This window comes from Macrobrachium rosenbergii, chromosome 44, assembly GCF_040412425.1.
Source record: "Macrobrachium rosenbergii isolate ZJJX-2024 chromosome 44, ASM4041242v1, whole genome shotgun sequence".
NCBI lineage: Eukaryota > Metazoa > Arthropoda > Malacostraca > Decapoda > Palaemonidae > Macrobrachium > Macrobrachium rosenbergii.
Genome location: NC_089784.1, coordinates 34,154,519 through 34,179,068, shown reverse-complemented (window position 1 = coordinate 34,179,068; position 24,550 = coordinate 34,154,519). Strand labels below are relative to the sequence as shown.

At 39.9% G+C, this 24,550-nt stretch overlaps 3 protein-coding genes across 7 annotated transcripts in view; 1 reads left to right on the top strand and 2 right to left on the bottom strand.

Annotated features, from left to right (window-relative positions):
- The window catches only part of slx1 (Nuclease slx1), a 30,276-nt gene extending 15,780 nt beyond the window's left edge, over positions 1 to 14,496 (bottom strand). The window contains exons 1-5 of one of the 2 annotated variants that reach the window (XM_067088305.1): positions 13,965 to 14,496; positions 11,889 to 12,078; positions 11,536 to 11,587; positions 8,925 to 9,110; positions 7,218 to 7,381 (exon numbers count right to left, since the gene is read on the bottom strand). In XM_067088305.1, the coding sequence (XP_066944406.1) occupies positions 7,218 to 7,381; positions 8,925 to 9,110; positions 11,536 to 11,587; positions 11,889 to 12,070 (584 nt within the window). In that variant the 5' untranslated portion in view covers positions 12,071 to 12,078; positions 13,965 to 14,496. Of the gene's footprint in view, positions 1 to 7,217; positions 7,382 to 8,924; positions 9,111 to 11,535; positions 11,588 to 11,888; positions 12,079 to 13,595; positions 13,758 to 13,964 lie in introns of those variants that run through there. The other variant, XM_067088306.1, reaches the window with a different exon arrangement.
- An 872-nt stretch (positions 14,497 to 15,368) lies between these two features.
- Positions 15,369 to 21,417, bottom strand: LOC136829507 (uncharacterized). Its single transcript, XM_067088293.1, has 3 exons — positions 21,243 to 21,417; positions 17,855 to 18,367; positions 15,369 to 16,328 (listed from the first exon to the last, which is right to left on the bottom strand). Exons 1-3 carry the CDS (start codon positions 21,246 to 21,248, stop codon positions 16,089 to 16,091), a joined length of 759 nt encoding a protein of 252 aa, XP_066944394.1. The 5' UTR covers positions 21,249 to 21,417; the 3' UTR covers positions 15,369 to 16,088.
- A 1,908-nt stretch (positions 21,418 to 23,325) lies between these two features.
- Positions 23,326 to 24,550, top strand: part of LOC136829509 (B-cell receptor-associated protein 31) — a 29,778-nt gene continuing 28,553 nt past the window's right edge. The window contains exon 1 of one of the 4 annotated variants that reach the window (XM_067088297.1): positions 23,326 to 23,770. The gene's annotated coding sequence lies outside the window, so the exon portion shown is untranslated. The other 3 variants (XM_067088301.1, XM_067088302.1, XM_067088303.1) reach the window with 3 other exon arrangements.

Genomic DNA, 24,550 nt, shown 5'->3' with positions numbered 1-24,550 from the left:
ATATGAAACCTACGGATTCAACAAGTAGCCTGCTCGGAGAGAGCATAGCGTACATCACAACCATCCAGGTGCCAAACTATTAATTATCCAATAGATTTTTAAAAATGATATTTTTATGATAAAATAAAGTTTTGTACATACTTACCCGGCAGATATATACTTAGCTATAGTCTCCGACGTTCCCGACAGAAATTCAAATTTCACGGCACACGCGACAGGTAGGTCAGGTGATCTACCATTCCCGCCGCTGGGTGGCGGGAATAGGAACCATTCCCGTTTTCTAATCAGATTTTCTCTTCCACCTGTCTCCTGAGGGGAGGCTGGGAGGGCCATTAATCGTATATATCTGCCGGGTAAGTATGTACAAAACTTTATTTTATCATAAAAATATCATTTTTGTACATGCAACTTACCCGTCAGATATATACTTAGCTGATTGGCACCCTTGGAGGAGGGCAAGAGACAGTTAATAACTAAAAACGGGAAACAACATATGTTGTAGGATATACAAAAAACCATGGTTCTTACCTGATTGGGCAGAAGACTTCATGGATACTGTCTATGAGTCTGCTTGCCGCAAGAGCTTCAGCGAGGATGTGACCTATGACTGACAGCCCTTCTGGATCGTGTCAATGGGGGATGACCCACTTACATGACAGAGCCTGCTATGGATCGTGTCAATGGGGCTGACCCACTTACATGACAGAGCCCTTTACCTGAATCATATCAATGGGGCTATCCCTCTTACATGACAGAGCTAGGTATTAACAAAAAACTACAAGGAGCTAAACAACCAATCCCGACCACCTGACCAAGCCTAACCTTGTTAGTGATACGAGATGAAAGGGAGGCTTTACCCAACACTCTCTTCCAACCGACCATAAAAAACACATCACCACGCACTAAAAGAACAACCAACAAAGCTAGACTAAAAAAGGATTAGATTCAGCTCCTTGACCCAGCACCGAATCCACGGATACGTAGGCTCCGAGAGAGAAGCATTTCTCATAAGTCACACGCACATCTCTCAAATAATGAGAAGCGAACACCGAATTACATCTCCAGTAGGTGGAGTCCACAATAGACTGGAGAGACCAAGACTTGTGAAAAGCCAGAGAAGTAGCTATGGCTCTCACCTCATGTGCGTTCACTCTCAGGAGCTTCAAGTGCTCGTCCTTGCAAGAAAGATGCGCCTCTTTGATGACATCTCTGATAAAGAAAGCCTGGGCGTTCTTAGAAATAGTTCTTGTAGGATCCTTTACTGAGCACCAAAGACTTTCCGTATTGCCTCCGAGCTTTGTCTTTCTATCTAGATAGAATTTAAGGCTTCTCACTGGACAGAGAGTGTTCTCCAACTCTTGTCCTGTTATAGTCGAAAGTCCTTTGACCTCAAAACTCCTAGGCCATGGCTTGGAAGGGTTCTCATTCTTCACTAGGAAGAGAGGATTAAAGGAGCAAATCGCAGAGTCCTTTTTAAAACCAACTGTACCTTCCAAGGCCTGCAGTTCGCTTAATCTCTTCGCCGTAGCAAGAGCAAAAAGGAACAAAGACTTCCTAGTCAGATCTCTGAACGAAGCCGATCGAGGAGGCTCAAATTTTTCGGACATCAGGAATTTCAGAACCACGTCCAAATTCCAGCTGGGAGGTCTTGGGGACTTGTTTTTAGACATTTCGAACGATCTAATAAGGTCATGAAGGTCCTTATTCTCAGAGATGTTCAGATCTCTATGTCAAAAAACAGAAGAAAGCATACTTCTGTATCCCTTAATGGTGGAGACTGCCAGATTACATTGTTCCCTTAAGTAAATAAGGAAATCTGCGATGTCCGTTATAGAGGTACTGGAAGAGGACACTTTCTGGGCTCTGCACCATCTTCTAAAAACCTCCCACTTCGACTGGTAGAGGCGCAAGGTAGAAGATCTCCTGGCTCTGGCGATAGCCTTTGCAGCCTTGCGCGAAAAACCCTTTGCTCTAACCAATCCTTCGATAGTCTGAAGGCAGTCAGGGAGATTCTTGTGGAATCTGTCGAAGTGGGGTTGTCTGAGAATATCGCTCCTGAGAGGGAGCGACCTGGGAAAATCCATCAACCATTCCAGTACCTCTGTGAACCAGTCCTGAGATGGCCAAAAGGGGGCAATCAGGGTCAATTTGGTGCCCATCGAGGCAGCGAATTTCCTTATTACTTCCCCCAGGATCTTGAAGGGGGGAAAAGCATACCCGTCCAGACCTTCCCAATTCATGAGAAGGCCGTCTATTGCTATTGCTCTGGGGTCCGAGATCGGAGAGCAGTAGTTCTCCAGTCTTGCGTTCCAGTGAGTGGCGAAGAGGTCGATACTGTATTGGGTCTCCCCCAAAGCCTCCACAGCCTTTCGCAAACCTCTGGATGGAGGGTCCACTTCGTGGGAAGAACTTGGTTCTTCCTGCTTAGTAGGTGTGCTCTCACATTCCTTTCCCCCTGTACGAACCTGGTGAGGAGAATGATGTTCCTCTCCTCCGCCCACAGCAGCAGCCTCCTTGCTGTGTCACAAAGGGAGAAGGAGTGTGTTCCTCCCTGCTTCCTGATATAAGCCAGGGCTGTGATGTCCGAATTGACCAGAACTACCGACCCCCTGACTAGAGGTTCGAAGTGGACGAGTGCCAGATGGATAGCTTCGAGTTCCTTCTTGTTGATGTGCCAGGACATCTGTTCTCCTTCCCAGATGCCTGACACTTCTTCCGAGCCTAGTGTTGCTCCCCAACCCGATTCCGATGCGTCTGAAAACAACACTAGGCGAGGGCTCGGCGGTTGAAGAGGAATTCCTCGACCCAGCTTCTGGGGGTCCAACCACCAACGGAGATGTTCTTTTATCTGGCCCGAAACAAGGAAGGAATCTGTTAATTCTTGGGACTTCCGATCCCAATTTTCGTTCAGGAAGAACTGAAGAGGTCTTAGGTGCAGCCTTCCTAGAGAAACGAACTGCTCCAGCGAGGAAATGGTCCCCAGCAGACTCATCCACTCCCTCGCGGAACAACTGTCTTTCTCTAAAAAGGCTGTCACCTTCTGCAGGCAGCGTTCCCTTCTTTCCAGGGAGGGAAATGCTTGAAAACCCCGAGAATCCATCAGAATCCCCAGGTAGACTATTCTCTGCTGAGGAATCATCTGGGACTTCTTGAGGTTTACTAAAAGTCCTAGGGACTGGATCAGTCTTAAGGTGAGAGATAGGTCCTCCAGACAACGGTCTCTTGAATGGGCGCGAATCAGCCAGTCGTCGAGATACAAGGAGATCCTTACCCCCTCTAAATGTAGCCAATGAGCCACATTTTTTAGAATGCTCGTGAACACTTGGGGGGCTGTAGAAAGTCCGAAGCACAGAGCCCTGAACTGGAAGGTTCTTCCATTTACCATGAACCTCAGGTACTTCCTGGAGGAGGGATAGATGGGTACGTGGAAGTAGGCATCCTGAAGGTCCAGGGACACCATCCAATCTCCTGGACGAAGGGACAACAGAACAGAGGATGTCGTCTCCATCGAGAACTTCTTCTTGATGACAAAAACGTTCAGGGCTCTCATCCAACACTGGTCTCCAACCTCCCGGCGTTTTGGCGCCAGAAAAAGCCGATTGTAAAACCCCAGAGAATGCAGATCTTGAACCGGTTCTATGGCTGCTTTTGCCAGCATTAGATCGACAGCTAGCAGAAGGGCTTGTCTTCGAACAGGGTCCTTGTATCTTGCCGATAACTCCCTTGGAGTTGTTGTCAAGGGAGGTTTTTCCCTGAAGGGGATGAGGTAACCCTTCCTCAGAATGGAGAGGGACCAGTTGTCCGCCCCCTTCTGTGCCCAGACCTCGGCGAAGTTCAGAAGTCTGGCACCCACTGGCATCTGGAGGACTTGAATCTCACTTGGACTTCCTGACTGGGAGTCCTGAAGGTTTCCCTCTTCTCTCAGGTCTACGCCTTCTGAAAGACCTGGATCCTCGAAAGGGCTCCTGAAAAGGAGCCTTCTCCTTCTTTGCCATCGGCGCTGCAGGTCTCATCCTTTTCGAGGATTGAGCAAGAAGATCCTGGGAAGCTTTCTCTGACAAAGATCGAGAAATCTCCTTAACTGTCTCTTGCGGAAACAGATGGTTTGAAAGAGGAGCATACAAGAGGGAGGACCTCTGGAGAGGAGAAACAGATTTTGACAGGAAGGCACTGAAGACAGATCTCTTCTTCAGCAACCCAGTACCAAAAAGGGAAGCGATCTCAGTAGAGCCGTCCTTGACAGCCTTGTCTAGGCAAGACAACACGCTGCTAAGGTCTTCCAAACTGACAAAGTCTTCTTCCAACGTCCTCTTCGCTAATGCTCCCAGAGACCAGTCCATGAAGTTAAAGACTTCTAGGACACGGAAAAGGCCCTTGAGGAAATGATCCAGCTCACACAAACCCCAAGAAGCCTTGGCCGAATTGAGAGAGAGCCTTCTTGAAGAATCGACCAAGGAAGAGAAGTCTGATCCAGCCGATGAGGGGAGAGCCAACCCCATCGGTTCCTTGGTCTCATTCCATATTCCAGCTCTGCCAGAGAGCCTGGAAGGAGGCAAGGAGAAAACTGTCTTGCCAGCATCCTTCTTCGATTGAAGCCACTCTCCGAATCCCTTAAATGCCTTCTTCATTGAGATCGTCGGACGCATCTTCACCCTGGAGGAGGATCTAGAGGTCTTCGTGCTCGAAAGCATAGAACCAGGAGAAGGAGGAGAAGCAGGTTTGAGGGATTCTCCAAACTCCTGAACAAGTAGAGATGCCAACCTCTTATAGTCCGACACACTGACATCCTTGGGGGACTCATCCTCCGACAAAACTTCCGGGCCTGTAGGAGGAGGAGAACGCTTGGATGAAGAAGGGCACTTGGCAGGAGAAGAGCGCCTAGAAGGAGAGGAGCCTCTGACCAATGAAGAGCGCCTATCAGGGGAGAAGCGCCTGCTAAAAGTCTGGCGCCTGACAAGAGAAGAGCCCCTAACTGACAAAGAGCCCTTACCAGGAGAGGGGCGCCTATTAGCAGGGAAGGAGGCTGGGGAAACGCTTCTATGTGCCGAAGAACGAGACTTGAAGCGCGAAGATCGCTTGTCCGGAGAGAGGCGCTCTCTAACCGGAGAAGACCGACGACGAGGACGCGAGCGCCTGGAAGGAGAGGCGCTATCTTCCAAGAAGAGCGCCTAGCAGAGAAGGGCCTGCAAGGAGAAGAGCGCCTGAGAAGAGGGGAGCGCCTGCTACTGGAGGGGAGCTTAACAGGAGACGAGCGCCTCGAAGAAGAAGGAATCCTATCAGGCAAGCGATTGCAAACTGAAGGGCGCTTGTTGGGAGAAGGATGTTTCTTGGAGGACTTGATGGGAAGAGAAACATCCTTCCCCGAGCGAAGAGCTCTTAGCCAAAGAGCCAGCAAGAGCAGAAAGCTGAGCCTGGAGACCAACCAGGATCTGCTTAGTGGACTCCTGAACCTCAGAAGAAGAAGAGGGGGATCTTCTAGCTCTCTTCTTCGCTACAGGAGAACCCTCTGGGAAGCATTCAGGGCTGGAATCCACAGCGTCTCCTCTAGGCGCCTTCCAGGTCCTCTTCGAAGGCGCGACTCCTCGGCCGAACTCCACCCGCTGGCAGGCGAAGACGAAGCAGAGAAGAAAAACACTTCCTCAGGATCCCTTTTCTATGGCGATCCAAGGCAGCCTGGGACACGTCAACAGGAGCTGCCGAAGGGACGCCTGACCGTTGGGAATGCTCTTCATCCCCCTTGCGGCTGTCGACATTCCTCCTCCACTGGGTCTGGGAGTTTGGAAGAGGTCTAGGCCTAGGAGCGATGCGGAGCCGGTCAGACACCCCCTCCACTACACTGGGGACACTGCACAAATCACTATCACTTCGAAACTTTTTCTCCCCCATTGCACGCATCTGCAATTGCATCCTGCGGATTGTGGCTTTCATGGCAGCCATCTCCGACGACGAATCCACAGGTTCGGCGGAGGGTGAAGGAGCTGAAATCAAAGGAGTGACAGGAGAAACTGCAGATCTACTTCTAACTCTTTAGAGAGAGACCTACTCGAGCTCCTAGAAGAAGCCTTCCTAGCTCTATCCTTCTCCAGCTTACGTACATAAGCACTCAAAGCCTTCCATTCTTGATCAGTAAGATTCTCGCATTCATTACAAGTGTTATCCATAGAGCAGTCATTCCCCCGACACTTCATACATACCGTGTGAGGATCTACCAACACTTTCGGTAGTCTCACCTTACACTCAGGTCTAACACACACACGAAAAACAGGTGCAACATTCTGATCAGACATCTTAAAGAAAAATCCAAAGCCAAAATCAAAAACAATCCACGAAAGCGTATGCCAAGCCAAAGATCCAATACGTCACCAAAGGTCAGTCCAAAATAAATCCTTAGCGAGCGAAAAATGAAAATCCAAGCAGGAGGAACCAACAACAGATGTTGCCGGAACCAGCGACAGAGAAAATCTGATTAGAAAACGGGAATGGTTCCTATTCCCGCCACCCAGCGGCGGGAATGGTAGATCACCTGACCTACCTGTCGCGTGTGCCGTGAAATTTGAATTTCTCTCGGGAACGTCGGAGACTATAGCTAAGTATATATCTGACGGGTAAGTTGCATGTACAAAAATAATAATTCTGTCAAGTCTATAACATGTCAGAGGATTACTACTTTTTCCCGGATTTCTTGTTCTTCCATTTGTAAGTTAAACCTTTATCTAGGATTGTAGCTTTCTAGATAAATCAACAAAAATTCTGGAATGAAATGGAATGGAATACAATCTAACATTTAGGCCAAGTCAAGAGCTGGAACCTATAAGGTCATCCAACAGTGAATGTTAAATTAAGAGTAAATGGGTTTTAAAGAAGTAACAGGAGGAAAACCTCAAAGCTGCGCCATGAAACAATGGTTAGGAGAGGGTGCAAAATAAGATGGAAGAAAGGAATATGAATGGAGGTACGGTAAAAGGAATGAAAGGGGCTGCAGCTAGGGGGTGAAAGGCTGAAGGGATGCTGCAGCGAACCTTAATTAAAGCCTACAGTGCATCACATGAGGTGCACTGACAGCCCTACCCAACCTACAGGAACAAAAATTCTGATGCAAGGCTTTACAAGATTAAAATGAATTCCAGCCATAAAATATGCATAATATATTAGGCCAATAAGTACACAAACTTTTACCATTTAATTTTTTGCTTTTTAATCACATAACACTTACTTACCTCATTAAGTCAGATGATCTTATAAGATCTTCACATAATACACATGTTGAAAAGGTTTCTTGGCTGCTGGTAACTGAAGAACCTTGTTTCTGAGGTGATGACACTTTCTGTGGCTTGACAGGGCCGTAAGCCATTGGCATATGTAAAGGGGCTTCCTTCCCAGCCTTAAGAAGAAAAAGAAACAATCAAGCACAAGAAAACTGGGAGCTGTCCTACATAATAATGAAACCAATTGTATCATCAAACATGTAAAAAATGAGCCAGTTTCTTCGGCGCAATCAAGTTTTCTGTATATATCGTATCATGCTGTATGAAACTCTCAGCCACGGCCCATGAAACTTTCACCCACAGCCCAATGGTGGCTGCCTGTGTTGTTGGCACATACAGATGCCAGATACACAATCATGGCTAACTTCACCCTTAAATAAAACAAAAACTACTGAGGCTACAGGGCTGCAATTTAGTATGTTTGATGATTTGAGGGTGGATTATCAACATATCAATTTGCAACCCTCTAAATTATTTTCTTCTACACACTCATGGTTTCTTAATACCAATCAGAGGAAGGAACTCTTGAAGCAAACTTATGGGTTTGTATTTATGAAACATTTCTTAAAAACTCTATATTTATATGAGTCAAGAACTTATTGTCTTTAAAATTTCAATGAGCTCTTTGTGGAAGGCTGATTGATTTGCTTTCTGGAAACCTGGCACAAAACCAAACACTAGGACACTATTAGCCATTCAGTGCTTTAGATAGTGAAAAGAGTTAGAGTGCCTGGACAGCAAGATTGAAGAAAGGAAGTAGAATGGAGGTAAAGTGAAAAGCTAACAAGTGAGTGCAGCTAGAGGCCAAAGAGATGCTGCAAAAAACCTATAGCAATGCCTACAGTGCTCCACGTAAGGTGCACTGGCTGCACTATCCCCCCTACAGGGTTTTTGCGGAAGGTGACTTATCCTTGGGGTACTCAGCAGTTCTTCTATCAAAAATAAGTATCATTATTAGGTTGGTTTTTGGTACCTAAAAGTGGTTTAAATCTATGCTGTCTTCTTGGATCATGTACCTTTTATATGACTCCTTTCAAGTTTAAACACTTCCCATTTTAATTATGTATTTGTAAACATTTTTTTTTCACTTCTTGACTTCTTTAAATGCTGATGAATCGTGATGGACACCATTACTGAGAAGATGGAAAGTGATAAACAAAAAATGAAAAGGATTAAGAAAAATCTTCTAAATGAGGCATGGTGTAAGAGAATTACGATTACACTCCACGTGACCAGTGACCTTGAGTGGGAAAGAGTAAGACCTTCCTGTTAAATTTTTAATTCTTCAAATACCAAAGTACAGTAACAGAATCTAGTAAAGCAATATACATGTATACTTGTATGTATGTTCCATCAGAAGCACATAGTTTTGGAGCATCTTCAGTGTGAAGAGGGAGCATGACGCTCTGAAATTTTATGTGTTTTTGAATGTATCTGTTCTTCAATTTTTGGTTTTTTCACATTTCAAAGGTCAATACTGATCTGTTTTCACTATAAATTTCAACATTATTTTCAAGTATTGTATCTATCAAACTTAGTCATTATACTAATAAGCATTCCACTAACATGTTAATATATCCTGTCCAAATCTTTTTTATTTTTTCAACTGAGTAAACAAATGAGATTCTTGAACATGTGATAATAGTGAATGATACTTACAGGGAATTCTTTCATGTATTCTTGTTTCAACCACCTTATGGTTAACGGAAGACGCGCCCAAGGTTTGGTTTGTAGCATGGTAGCAAGAACCTTTATGCAATAGTCAAACTTCTTTTCATTACTCTTCTTGCGGTCAACGCTCCGTAATCGACGACTTTTTTCAGGGTGTTGCCAAGCCCATTCAAACTGCAATGTAAAGAGCACATTTAATGTTGTCAACTTCTATTTACTTTGCAATATTTTCCTTAATAGATGACTCATTACACACACAATGTTATACAATATATATCTAAAATATTCTTAAAAATCCTTTTGAAAAGATTTCATGAACACAAAATATTTCAACAATTTTTGCATGACCGTTAAAAAGCTTATTACAGTAAAAGTTGATAACATAACGAAGAATTCTTTACAAAAACCTGATTATTAACCCAAATTTTACTAAGTTCAACTCTCGTCACTCCCTAACTACAGTAGATGGAAAAAATTTCAGTGCGTTTTGGACAAAATTCTGGCAGGATCACCCATTTTGAGTGTGTTATATCACAGAGTGGAGGCTTTGCTCCTACCAAGTAGCTAGTCTCCAGCAACTGAGAGTAAAATCAAGTGGGGGCTAAAACTTTTATCACATTTATAAACAATAGTTGCTTTCTGTCATCTTCTATGATTGGAAGATATAGTGATACCAATTTTGAAAGAGTATGGTTTGGTAGGACTTTGTTTTTTCATGTGTAACAGTCCAAATCATTAGCAAAACTTTATCCATGTTTAGTGTTCAGTGTGAATGTGTGGTAATTTTATTTTCTGAAATAGCCTCTGAAAGTGGTAAGTGGTGTAGTACCCTCACATGGTGCTGCAAATTGCTGAGGGATGTTATTTGCAAAATATTTAATTCAAATTTTTCATACAATCCCATTACTTATAATTAACATATTTATGGTTGTAATATCTTCCCAGCTCAATCCCTCTTAAAATAAAGATGACAGCAGTCACTCCTGCATGTGTGGTTGGATCCCCAGGTTCCCCATCAGCCATCAGTTAGCACTTGAGATGTCTGGTCCATGGCCTGCTAAAAACAATAGGGCTGGGATGTGGAATCATGTTATATATACAGGCAGTCCCCAGTTAACGGGGGCTCGGTTAACAGTGATCCGGTTTTATGGGGTTTGTCTAGCGACGAAAATCGGCAATTTTCGGCGCGGGTATTGGCGCTGATGATAAAAAATCGGCGCTTTTCGGTGCCGATAACCCTCGAAAATTGACGAAAATCACCGAATTTCAGTTATCATCACACCCTCAGAAACGGAACCATGCCAATAACCGGGGACTGCCTGTAAAGGGTTTGTATGAAAAAATAAATTTTGCTTTTCAAATATTCCTTTTTTTTTATAACAAACCCATTTCTTATACTTAGCCTGCATTATAGTTTTGGTAGGAAGGGAAGAGCAACTAAAAACCTAACTGGTTGATTGAGACCTCTAGGATCGGCTTGAAAGCTGCTCAGGATTAATCTTAACCGTCACAATTCAACCACTGAACAATTCTCTCCATATGCCATATACCTCACACTTTGTTCTCGTTTAGCAATAATGCTCTTTGGACAGTTACTACTACTGTACAGTATAAGGTTATTTCTAAAGATAAAATATATGTTTTGGTTACGACATCTTCAGGCAAGCTATACACGTATTTCAAATGATGTTATATGCAAAAAAAATCTTTAATTTATTTTTCAACTCTTCAGGTTATGTCATTTTATGTCATCAAAATACAATTAGCTGAGAACTGGATAACTGGACATAAAAGGATTAAGTATCAGAACCTGTGATTTTCAGGTAAATGCATTACGGGCTGCTCTGGGAGCAAGAGCCCATGCCGGCTAATTGCTGGCTAAATCTAAATCATCATCAGGTAAATGCAAGGAACTGTGTACTCTTTGGATTGTGGTATTTCAAACAATCTTTGTTACAACATTCATCTTCCATTGTCTTGTTCCAGATACAGTGCATGTGTACCTATGTTGGGGAAAAGTAATAAAGAGAATATCACAGACATTTGGCTAGCCTTCTTCCTATACTAAGTATACACAGTTACACTGATGTTTAACATTCAAAAGTAAACTTCTTTCATTTTATATTTCTACACTAGTACAGCACTGAATTAACGGTGCATTTTTTTTATTACATTTTAATCATTTATGAGCCAAAACTTAATTAGAAATTAAGAGTTAGTAACATACACAATAGGCAGAACTTACACATACATTCATGTTATGTTTTAAACAGTATCTTTAATTTTATGCAGACCATTATTAAAGTATTTAATATATCTATCCTTTAGTATATGTACTCCACCAATGAATTACTGGTACAGTATATTTTTCTTATTAGATCTTATGTATGTTTATGTTTATGAATTAGGTTATGTTTATACAGGGAGACGGCGGAAGGAATCATACCAGCACCTAATTGTAATTCAGTAACAGTACAGGCATATTTGTACAAGTAGAACTTTCCAAAAAGGTCTACTTCAACAAATAAGCCTGTACTGTTACTGAATTACAATTTTGTACCACACATAACATGCAGTCCACAATGAAGTATAAACTTACCCGCAAAGCAGAAATATCATTTGGAAATCCATGAACAATGAGGACCATTTCCCTGAAATTTAAAAAGGATTTTACTTTAGGATAACAGATGTTCTTTATGAATTTGTTAATTTGTTTTAACTTTTCTAAGAACTGATCTCTTTTTTTCTGTATTTCCTATTACCTTCTGTTACTTCTTTCAAACGAACACCATATTCTTTGGAAGCTTCAAGCCAATGGCCCCTTTGGTAAACTTGTTCCATATGAATAGGGTTCATCTTCTGAATAATAATAATAATAATAATAATAATAATAATAATAATAATAATAATAATAATAATAATAATAATGATAATAATAATAATAATGCTTACCAAGGTCCTCGATTACTAGTTCTGTAAGCTCCTCCAGCTCTGACTCCAGTGTTATGCTGTTTGATACGTCGATTTGGATCAACAGTGAAACCTATGTAGGTTCTCCCTTTGTACTTTGGGTTGATGCAGTAGAGTAGGTACACCCCATAAAAATCCTCCACCACTTCCCCTTGCTGCGACATTCTGTTAGCTGGAGGAAAAATTGTATTGTATATGTAGAAACAGAGATTTATATTTCATGATTACAGTCGACCCCCAGTATTCGAGGGGGATGTATACCAATAGCCCCTGCAAACAGCTAAAATCAGCGAATACTTGACACCCCCTCTAAAAATGCTTAAAACTGCCTTCAGTATTTTGATAGTTCAAAATACCAAAAAACCCTCTAAAAATACTTATACCTGAATATTTTGATAGTTTTATCACAAAAAGTGCATTTAGTCACAATAATGATATGAAAATACTGTACAGTAATTTGTGGATATTTCTCTATGAAAAATGCTGCGAATAGGCAAATTTTCTGCGATTAATGTGTAAATACATTCCACAGAGAAATCTGCGAATAGGTGAAGCTGCAAATGGGGGGGGTTCACTGCACAAACCATTGCTATAGATAACCTTTACGCCCTGGAATGAAGTGCTAAAAGCATATTTATGCTTGTAAAGACAATGACATCCCTACAACTCTCACTTTCAGCCTGAAGGAGGAGGAAGTATAATCAAGCAAGAGTTTTTCATATGTGCAAAATTTATACTTTACTGCTAAAAATTTTTGCGAGTTTGTATCAGAGAAACATATTTATATGACTGAATATCTACTTATGTGGGAAGGTGACTCAACAAAATTCACAGCATACATGAAACTCCTAACAATATTAAGATAGATAATGTACAATACAGATAAGCTGGGGGGAGAGCTAACCATATGGAGCCTGGTGACCTAGGTTACGTTAGGTAAGGACACATCACTGTAAATCACTTTTTGATTTACAGCACTCTAGGTCACTCACGCCACTTAAGTAGACAATAGCATCCTAGGTTAGATTAGACTTGGATGCATACCTGACATTTTCTCTGTGATTTATGGCACTCTAGGTTAGACTGAAGATCAGGAGGGGTAAGGCTGGACCCCCAGATTTAGTGTATGGTGCTCTTGGTCAGGTTAGGTTGTAGAAGCCCTGAGGGTGTGACTGGTTGAGAGCATATGGAATATACTAACCTTGCTCCTTTTGTCATATATTTATCCTTTAGGATAAATATTTATCCTTTAGGCTATAAGCTATTAGCTTTAGATTGTCAAAAATTACCTTTATGAACTATACAGGCTTATTTCCCCTAAAGCTTTTAATATCTTTTGATTTATGCATATTTCACCTTCATGATGGTTCATTTCATTCATTTCTGGTTTTTTGCATTCATAAAAACTAGTTTCCCAATGGGGTTCTACTATAATTGTCCTGGGCTACTCTCTAATAAGCCAGTAACTGCTATCAAACGAAGTGGATGAGTGTTATATAATTAGGCCTAAATCTGATTTACAACTAAATAACTGTGCCCTGACCTGGTCGAGGGGGGGTTTGGCCCTCCCGGACCCCCCAAGTAACAATAAACATCAGAAACATGGACTAGGGCCTAAGCTTACATTCAATAGGTAGTGTCAGAGCCTGATCCTGTTGTTCCACAAACTAGGTCTACACCATGGCTTACCTGGGGTGGGGGTCCAGGGGGTAAAATACCCAGAAATACCAAAAGACACCCCCGTCCCGGTTAGGGCACGGCATCTGTGTTCACGTTAGTCCCTCTGGAATGCCCACTAGGCCTAGGATACAGTAGCCCTGACCACACACCCTGCATTCGCTCCTAAATGTCAACATATTAGGCCTATCAGATTATCCACATTCTACATTCGTAACGGGATGAAATTATGCAATTTTATCACACATGGAAGAGTTGGACTTACTATCAAAATCCAAAACTGATGCAATGACAAATTAAGACTTGGCCAAGTAGGCCTAGAGCCTAAATGGTACGCTAGGTCTAGGGCTAACATACAGAAGTGGGCTTTGGTAGGCCTACCTTAGCGGTCGTTGAATTGGAAGAATCAATCAAAGCTCACAATAAATATATATCACCTTAATCACATGCAAGATAACAAGTCTGTAATTCGTTCATTTAGAATAGATCGTTTTTCACAGGGTCTCTGACAGCTCGAGTAGTCTGACAGATAGGCCTAGGGTTATGTGGTTATTTAAGCTTTCACAACCATATTTGGAATACTTTCTCTGTGAATGACAAATAAATATTGTCTTTTTTTTAAGTCAATAGCATTTTTATACATTTTTCACAACAAAAACTTTCAAATATTTAGGTTTGGTGAATTTTCTTCTTCTTTCAAATGGCACATCATAACATCAGTCAAGTGTCAGTTTCGCAGACTTTCGCTGAGGAATTTGTTGGAGTAGATCCATCGTCGTCTGTGAAGCTTTCTATATTTCGAGACAATAAATTATTGTCTTTAATTAATCAGTTTTCTTTAACAATCAAAGTTCGCTAAACAATTTATTTGCGTAACAGAATCCGACGTCGTCTGTGGAGCTTTTTATACAATATTTCAAGACAGTGAAAAATTATTGTCTTGAATCAATCACTTTCCTTGACATTCAAAGTTTGCTATCAATAAGATTTTATCAAAGAGCTATTTGCACTAGTCTCTCTCTCTCTCTCTCTCTCTCTCTATATATATATATATATATATATATATATATATATATATATATATATATATATATATATATATATAATTAACTTTATCACATACACAATTGTTCTGTGCATTAGTAGAATTACTAAAAGGACCTCATTCAAACTGGATGGTATCTAATGGAGTTTTTATTCAAAAAGTAACTTTTTGAATAAAAACTCCATTAGATACCATCCAGTTTGAATGAGGTCCTTTTAGTAATATATATATATATATATATATATATATATATATATATATATATATATATATATATATATATATATATATATATATATATATATATATACCTGAAAAGTCAGATATCCGTGAATTCTATGTCAGTTGAGGACTGGGATTATATATTATCAAAATTAATAATAATATATGTCTTATCATTATTATTATATAAAAATGTAAAGATTAAAAACTAAAAACAGCAAGCCATTAGTCAACAGTTCTGAGACTTTCTCACTGCAAGAGTGTAAATCGTGTAGGCCTAATTTATCTTTTAATGGTATTTTTTTTTCATTTTCGTGTACTTTCTAAATCATTTTATCGCATGCCTTCAAATGAGTTTTGCTTATCACTTACGGTATTTACTCCATTACGTAGAAATGAGGATTGTCTTCTGAAGTGTTTTGTTTCCCCAACAGTTTTTTTTTTCTGCTAATAATTACCACGGCATTAATCAAAATGCCATAACCAATTAAAATAAAAACAAATGTAAAATGAAAGTCTTTTTGCAAAGCCAAATTTACTTCATAAGCCATCATAACAACCACTTCGCTGAATAGTGAATATTTATAGTTTTGGATGAAATAATCAAAACTAGTGACTTTGGAAAAGAAAATTTATCAGCGCTGACACTGGAAGGTCCTTAAAAACTCTCCTTCTACAGAAATAAATATATCATAGAACATAAGTATATGATATATGTGACGAGAACTAATCTCGTAAACAAAGTGTGATGCACTCGATATAAAAAAAAATAGTCTTTTTTCTTAAATCTACTGCCATTTCGTTAGACTACTGACCCTTTACTTCAGAGTCTTCCAAAAAAAATACCTTTTACTTCAGAGACAGTCTTTAAAAAAATGGCCCTCTACTTCAGAAACAGCATTTAAAAATGGTCCTTAACTTCAGAAAGTCTTTAAAAAAGGGCCATCTGCTTCAGAAACAGCCTTTAAAAAGATCCTTAACTTCAGAAAGTCTTCAAAAAGTGGCCTTTTACTTCAGAGTCTTTAAAAAAATGGTCCTTTACTTCAGAAACAGCCTTTTAAAAAAAACGAGCCTTTACTTCGGAAAGTCTTTGAAAAATGGCCATATACTTCAGGAAGTTTTTAAAAAATGGCCGTTTACTTCAGAAACGGCCTTTAAAAAATGGCCCATCACTTCAGAAACAGTCTTTAAAAAAATGGCTATCTACTTCAGAACAGTCTTTAAAAATGTTTCTTATTCTATCGCCTGGATGACTCGGCGCGCCGCTTCATCTTATAGCACTGATATTTGACAATGGACAGCTCTTTCTCCAGAGAAGAAATGTTCTCGCTGGTCCTGTGCACCTCTCCCATAACCCTGCCGATCTTGCTGTTCAGACGACGAAGGTGGTCCTCATTCTTCTTCTTGTTGGCGATCTTCTGCTTGTTTTTGTGATCTTGCCTTCCTTGGATTTTCTCAGGTGTGTATTCCTCTCTGAACTAAGCGAAGAGAAATCATATTTAATTGCAGGTCTGAAGAGATCTCACTTATGAAGAAAGAAAAAATATATTACAAATTATGAAATATATAAAAATATAAGTAAACTATTAACGTGAAAGGAGAAATTGTAGGTTTAAGAAAAAGATAAAGTATTCAGCTAAAGAGCTACAATTAAAAAAAAAAAAAAACATAAAGACAGCTTCCTGGGCTCACCACATCTGCAAACTTTCAGTAAAAGGAAGTTAAACGTCACTTTCTCTTATACTATTCTTTCAAAATATGGACGTGCGTAATGTTTCCAACTTTTGGTAATGGTCCAACATTGATTTCTTCAGAAAGGAATAGAAATTAAGTTGTTCCTGGGTGCCATTCTCTCCATTTGGGGATCTTCTAACATTTCCACAGTTCCAGAGGTCCTTTATTCCCCAAACCGTTGGACTGCGGAACAGTCTCCCTGAGGATGTGCAATTAGAACAAAAGTTCAAGCGAAGATGCAATGCATTACTACCCCAAAGTTATTCTCCTTGTGTTTTAATACATTTTTATCTATTTATTCATTTATTAATGTATTTTTTCTTTTTAATAAGTGAGATCTCTTCTCTGTATTTCCCTTTACCTTCTCTTACTTTCTAATGAGCACCATATTCTTTGGAAGCTTGAATTTCAAGTCAATGGCTCCTTTGGTGGCTTGTTCCATATGAATAGGGTTCATCTTCTGAATAATCTATCCATAACAATAAAATCCGAGTGGGTCTTTCTTGTTTGCTGGGCCTGGGTGGGGTTGGGCTAGGTAGGGGATCAGGAGGGTAGGGGAGACATCACACATCCACCCTCCTCCTGCAAACCTGTTTGTTCGCTCCAGGTTGGGGAGGGGTAGGTAGGGGATCGGGAGTGTAGGGGAGACATGACAGGCAGCACCAGGTTCCAGCACAGTGTAGCGCCTGCCATCAAGCTCGTGATAGTAATAATTGTGAAGTCACTGATGTTATTCCCATGGGTGAGAGAGCAGATGGAAGTATGTGGGGGATGGTGGAGGTGGGATATTCTTGTAAACATTGTGGAGAATGTTGGGAGTTATGGTGCACTGTGGGAGAGTTGGGGGGAGGGAAGAGGGAGGGTGAAAGTTACGTAGATTGGAGATGTGGTGGGGTAACTGATACTGTTATCCTGCTTCTTCAAGGCTTTGACAGAAAGAGTGAGAGGTGGAGAAGAAAGGGGGTTGCTGTTGTCCATATAGGGGTGAGTGGAGAAGGAAGTGATAGGAAATTTAGACATTTTACATTTCACAAGATGAATATATGCAATGCTGAGGGTATAGTAACATAGATGCTGCATTTAATTCGGTTTATATACCCATTTGCACAGAAATACAACTAAATTCCACTCTAAAAGTTAAAAGAAAGCCTAATGAACTTACAATCAGAATTACCAAAGTACTCTAAAGACGCAAAGCTTATTAATGATTAAAAATCAGCTCTAATCTACAAAGTAAACATATCTATAAAAATAAACACGGGAAACATACCTTTTCCTGTAGTGCATTCCTTTCTTTTTTTAAACTTTCAATTTCATCTTTGAGTTGCTTTGCCCTGTTAGCTCGTTTCAGGAGCAAGTCTCGTTTCTTCCTCAAGCCGGCAACCTCAGTCTTCATTTGGTCTATCTCTGTGTCTAGTGAACTCTGTCCCTGTGCTACATATTCATTTTCTCTGTCCTTCAATTGAGAGGTCAATTTCTTGCGTAGGTCCTCCAAGCTCTTGGTAAATTCCTCAGACAAAGAACTCTGGTTCTCATGATGTACTCTCATGTCAAGTAGGTGCTCCAGGTAACCGGACATCCTGTCGCCTGCCTCGTGGAACCTCTCTTTCTGTAGAGTTGCAACTTTCAACATGCAAGCAAGCTCTTCCTTGTCATCCTGCTGTTTCTGGAGGGCTTCTTGGACCATCTGAAGTTCTCCAGCAATCTGTTCTGCATCTCTCTTGGCTGCAGAGCACTCTTCTTCTGCCTTCAGCATCTTTTCTTGCAGTTCGTTGAATACATCCTGCAAAATGTCAGGGGTTTGTCACAAATTAATCTTTTGTTACAGAATAGCACAAGCAATTAGCATTTCTGTTCTTTTAAGAGATTCTGACTGCTAAATTTGATAACAGATTAACAAAATTAATCATATTTTAATTCGTATTATTCAGAATATGGCAAATATTCATATGGAGCAAGTCTAGAAGGCCATCAACTTACAAAGACATCTCCCATGGGAATAGAAGGTCCATATATATATATATATATATATATATATATATATATATATATATATATATATATATATATATATATATATATATATATATATACACGTAAGGAAGAAAAATAAGTTAGCAAACTAGTGTATCACGGGGGTGAGGGTTGGCACCTAGGGGCACCTCACTTTGAACGAGGCCACTGTCTCACACAGCCTGACAACGCTAAATTTCAAAATATACATCATTTGACTCCAGATATGTGATTTTCAATTACCAATATAACAGTAATGTTACCAAATAGCAACATAATAACGCACAACATTATATTGTAACATTTCTCTTACTAGAGTCGAATTTCTGAGACAGTTTCTGTGAGCGTTATTAGCCTAGTAAGTCATTTTGCTTCATCACTGTCAGTAACTCTGAAGGACCGTCATAGCAGTTTTATAATATTCTGAATATAAATCATAACTCTGCTTAAAAAGTTACTACTTGTTTTAGATATATTATGACGATACTCCAGAAGTTTGATGGGATCTTCCCTAGATAGTGACCCCAAGGGTTTTAACCCGGTATGTACCTTTGCAGCGTGTTTAGTACAAGGCCGTTTGAGATTGCCGTAAAAACATAAACAAAAGACTATAAATATCATAAAGAAATTGACCCCCTTGGTGTCATTATCTAGGAAAGATCCGTTAGATGGTGTAGTGTTTTCATCAACCAGACTAACTACAAGGTAGTCTGGCAGGAACATGACATGACATTCCAAGTTTTATTCACATCTTAAAGGAATACATTTTAGCAAAGCTTGCCACGATGAATGGGGGGACGTCGACAGCCAAAAACGTCAAACGACCGCTTCCCAGCTTAAACAACAGGCACAAAAGAATACATACATTATTCCCAAGTGCTGTTTCTCATCCATTGGCAATACATATCAGATGTATTCAATGTATACTCAAAATTTAGGTTTGCATTTTAAATAATGCATTGGTAGAAATGTCCTCTACTTGTTTATGTATGTGTGTAAGTTTTACTGCACAGTTGGTTCATCCATCATTCAGCAGATAAAGAATGAATGTGATAATGGCCACTGTGCTGTTCTGTCTCTAGAGCCATCCCCATTATGCCTTCATTAATGAAAACAAAGCTTAATGATAGGCTAGGCCTATATCACTTAAGCTAAGCATAACCTTATAAGTAACAGCGTTACTTACGAATTGGAAAGTATATTACTAAGGTTGAATTAGTAATATACCATTCGTTTTAGGACAATTAATATCAGACTAGCCTATGCATAATTTAAACTTTGGCAACTGGTCATTGACGTCGGAGACAAACGAATCTTCATTTCTGTAGTTGGGGTCGAGGGAAAGGCTGCCTCCCGCGGTTTCTTTAATATTTCTTAGTTCTTAACATTGTGAAAGCAACTTATTCCTAGTTGCATTCCTTTCTTAACCGTTCCTTCTAAAACTGGTTCCTATACCTTCCTAAACTGGTACTTATACTGGTTCCCTTTTACAAGAGAGAAATATGGTATTTCAAATAAAAACACCATTATATATATACTGTATATATATATATATATATATATATATATGTATATATATATTATATATATATATATATTTTTTTTTTATAAATATTACTGCTGTTCGCCCTCGATGTATTTAGGTGTAGGAATATTAGTCCGACTGACTTCGACAGAGAACATCTCTGCCCCGCCGGTAGGCTAGGCAATTTAAAAATAACAATCACCGCAGTAGACAAATGGCGCCGCATAGGCTGGAAAGTTTGTAAACAAAATATGCTAGGGCATTAGGGACCTAAGCCTCAGAGAGGGTTTACGCTCAATGACCCCTAGTTATGGTGGCCCTTAAGCTTTATTCTATGCATTCGACGATGCCTTTGTCAAGGTCGGATTGCCCGGGGCGGTATAAGCCCTCCTCTGGCGGGAACGAAGCGAGGTCGGGTCAGAGAGATTCCAGCGGTCGCTGAACCAGGGTGACGCTGCGTGCGTGCCCGAACGATATTCTTTGTTCTTTATTACTTTTCCTCCTACGTCTAACTTAATTAGTGAATTGGGAAGACTGCCAGAATACGACTCCTGAGGTCCCTCGTTTGCGCAGCGACTCGACATTCACGGTAAGTCCGATTCTTGTTGAAGCTTCGTCGATTGACTAGTACTTTTCTGTATTTCACATTTTTCTTTGTTTTCTTCCTTCAGCCACCACTTAGTGTATATGTGTTTACGAAGTCTAGATTAAGCCTAATTATTATATTGTTAGCTTCAACCCCGTTATTCCAGTAAAATACCTAGGATTTAGGGTAGGCAAAATCAGGTTAAATCTCGATGCTTTGTATGCCTCGCGTCCGAATGTTGGAAGAACCGTTGCGTTTAAAATCAAATTCATCTCAAATATTCTTTGTTAAGGTTAATAACCCTTAACTGGCGACCTTTGGCTAATTAACGTCTGTCTTTGAGGTTAACTTTTGGCTTCAAGTGGCAGGTTACGTGTAATCTTGGTTTGCAGGGCCGTAAAAATTACGTAAATTGAATAATACATGATCAACCAAGACCCTCACACGTAACAATATATTATGGCTGTCGGCTGAATTTTGGTAAAACAGATAAAGGATATATATTATTGAATAAAATAATTCGGGAGGACTTACCCCCATGGTTTCAAGCAAAGATTTTCACAAAGAAAAGGAAGACCAGTCAACAGCTTTCCTGTTTATTCCTTTTGACCGTTACCGTCACAGTCACGTCGGTTACAGCTTCAACAGTCTTGCAGTAATTGCATTTGTGACATGACGCTAATGGCGGCCTGTAGTTGCCAGGTAGTTCTTTTTCCACGGAGGGCTGAATGAGTCAAGAATTCCTCCTTTACAAAGAAGTAAATAGGAATAAATAAGTAAATAAAATATATATATATATATATATATATATAAATACATAAATATGTAGTGCAATGTCATTTTCGCGCGAAATGCAAGTTACTTAAGAAATATTTCTTATCTGTTTGTTTTCCGCCTGAAAATTAGCTATCTTACATTTGCAACGCACTGATAATCGCAAAGGCGAATCTAGTCTCCTAAAAGACAATTGAAACCAAATACCTCATAATTATGATATTGCTCTTGCCTGATTGCGCTAGTTAATAGTAAGTTTTGAATTTAAATTTAGGCGTCACGTCAACTAGAGTCTTTAATACGGGACGACAAGGAAAAGTTATTTTACAGTGTTCAGATTTGAAAATCGGATGGAACTGTGTGCTCTTATAACCGTTAAGGTATTCTTAATGGGAATTTTTATGTTAATGCATTATCTTATATGTGTTTCCTTAAGACTTTCTTTCATAATACTTTAAAATACTTTAGATACTTATAGTGACGAAGGCAAAACATGAGGCGCCGATGCTCAGTGATTACTTGCAGAAACGTGCAGTGAATGATAAGTTAGGGACTGGAGGCTAAATAGCCGTAGATCGTCATTGAAGACCATTGATGTTGTAACGCCAGCTACCCCTACTGATAAATCAATCGTTCTTGGTGCTGAGCACTTTCACGACGACTAAGACTAATAGGAAATCTGGGATGTATTGGAATTTCAGAGAATCTGGGGCGTGACTTGTATTTTTTAAATACATTTTCTTATTTATCGAAAAAGCGGCTAATGAAAAGGAACATGTTGCGCAATGCTGTACTCGATACAACTCAAAATCGAAACTGGAGACTTGTTCAGTTACCTGAAGACGGATAAAAAATATGACAGTACATTATTTGATGTGTGAATTTTGGAGTGGCTACACTACTGTTTAACTATATTGCCAAATGAAGTTACTCCAGACATCCTTATCAGTTGATGTGTCTATTAACTCACGGAGTTATTGTGACTGTGAAATTGACATAGACAATATTCATACACATAAGTCCAGAGCAACGTACTGCTTTGAGTCCTCTGGGAGAGGACATCACCTTAGTTCCATGCAATAGACCGATGTCACCAGTCATAGGAGTTGATCTGTGAAAGTTGATAAACTGCCAGCAACTGTGACTATAAATACATGAAATTGGAGTTACCATGCCATAAACGCAAACGTCTCTTAATATTACCTATGCGCCACACCTGGCATGGAAATGCGCTGCTGAAAGTCTCTCTGATAACGCTAGATAGGTCTACCAGTATCTTAGGTCATTCTTATCTGCTTGTATTATACGAGTATTTAATTTTTTCATGCCAGACACCCAGCATGATGGTCTTTTTCTTTTTCTTGCAGGCGTTTTCGCTGTTTGTGTTGAATTCCCTTTACCGCGGCTAGATCAGGAAGCGGGAACATCTAGGCATGGCCCATGAATCTATAAATGGTTTATGACTAAGTCGCTTCATGATTTGTGATGTTTTTTTGCGAGTAATTATTGTATGTTTTTTCAGGAGAGGATTTAAAGGTAAAATTAATGATGAGGTAGAAGGTGCTATGGTTGAGTTTTTACTGTACTGCAGTGATACAGCATTAACAGGCGTATGAAGCAACGTTGGAGACGAAGAAATCATAATTTTACAACCTGTGACAGTACTTAAGCTTTTTTTATATGAAGTTATTCCATCGTAGGGACAATTGCTTATTACTAAAAACACATATGCATTCAATCTGATTGTAGTTCATTCAGTCTACCGAATATGTAAGTCGGAGTCATCGTATCTTATGTAACTACGAAATGACTCGGAATGCGAATGCCTCTCTTCAACCATTTTAGTCAGCTAGAGTAGTAAGATTGTGTGAACTGGGATTTAAATTTTATATGCAGAAGTAAATGTATGAGGAAGTTTCAGTATTTTGTCAATAATTAAACCCGGCTCATGTAAATTGTGTGATTTGACGCTTGAATTTTACATACCGAGGTAAATATATGAGGAAATTTAGCTTTTACTGACAATAAAGCTAAGTGCCGCAGTCGTATTTTTTATTTTGGTTAGCCATAGCCATCTTCCAGTTCATATCAAGGGGGACTTAAATGGAATTATAGTTTTTTAATGTCGGAGCGGTATAATGTCGTCGCAATTTCCGTGAATAGATAACACAACCGCCATCTATTCAGAATGACACATCAGTGTACGTGACAATCCCCTCTCCAAGGCACGATCGAGTCAAGTACGACTCGACTTCCTTCAATTACATCAAAATAAGACTCCTGTTTGAGTAAGTCATCTGGAAATAAGGTGAAATAAACGTTCTTCGTGACTCCTATTAATAGTTGGACGTTGATATATTGATGATAAGCCGTAAAATACGAGGTATTTATATAATCAAGTCGCGGGTTTGCGATTACGTGTCCTCCCGATTTTGATTGGGAGGAAATTTTGGCGTTTCATTATCACGTGTTTATGATTAATTATTCTATTTTAAGGTCAATGGCGACACAATTAACCGATAATCTTGGTTTTCGGGTACTTAAACTCTTATTGCATCTGTAGGGCCTTTATTATCGTATAGGCCTAGCATACCTTAGCCTAGACCTATACGTTAATGGCGTTGCATTCTCAAGTGAGTTTATAATTAATGTGGATTTTTTTTATGTTCGATGTCGAGGAAATTAACCTGTAATCAGCATTTTCTTGTATTTATTCACATATTGCATCTTTATGGCTTTATTTTTCGTTTAGGCCAACCCTGATTAGTAGGCGTAGGCCTAAGCCTAGTTTACCTATAGGCGAAGCTGTCTGGTTTGAAGACCGTTATTTGGTTATGGAGTATTTATTATGTTAAGTCTATTTAATACGTTTGATTAATACGAAAATCCCACCAAAATCTATAAAATTTATTACTGAAGTAGGCCTACCTATGTAATGTCTTTTGTTGACGCTTTGCCATTTGTTTCTGGGAGGCTGGTAGGCCTAGTGGTAAAACTTCGTTTCCGTCCGAACAACAATTCCACATGACAAACATTTTTTCGACAGTTTTCTTGCCGTTTTCAATTGT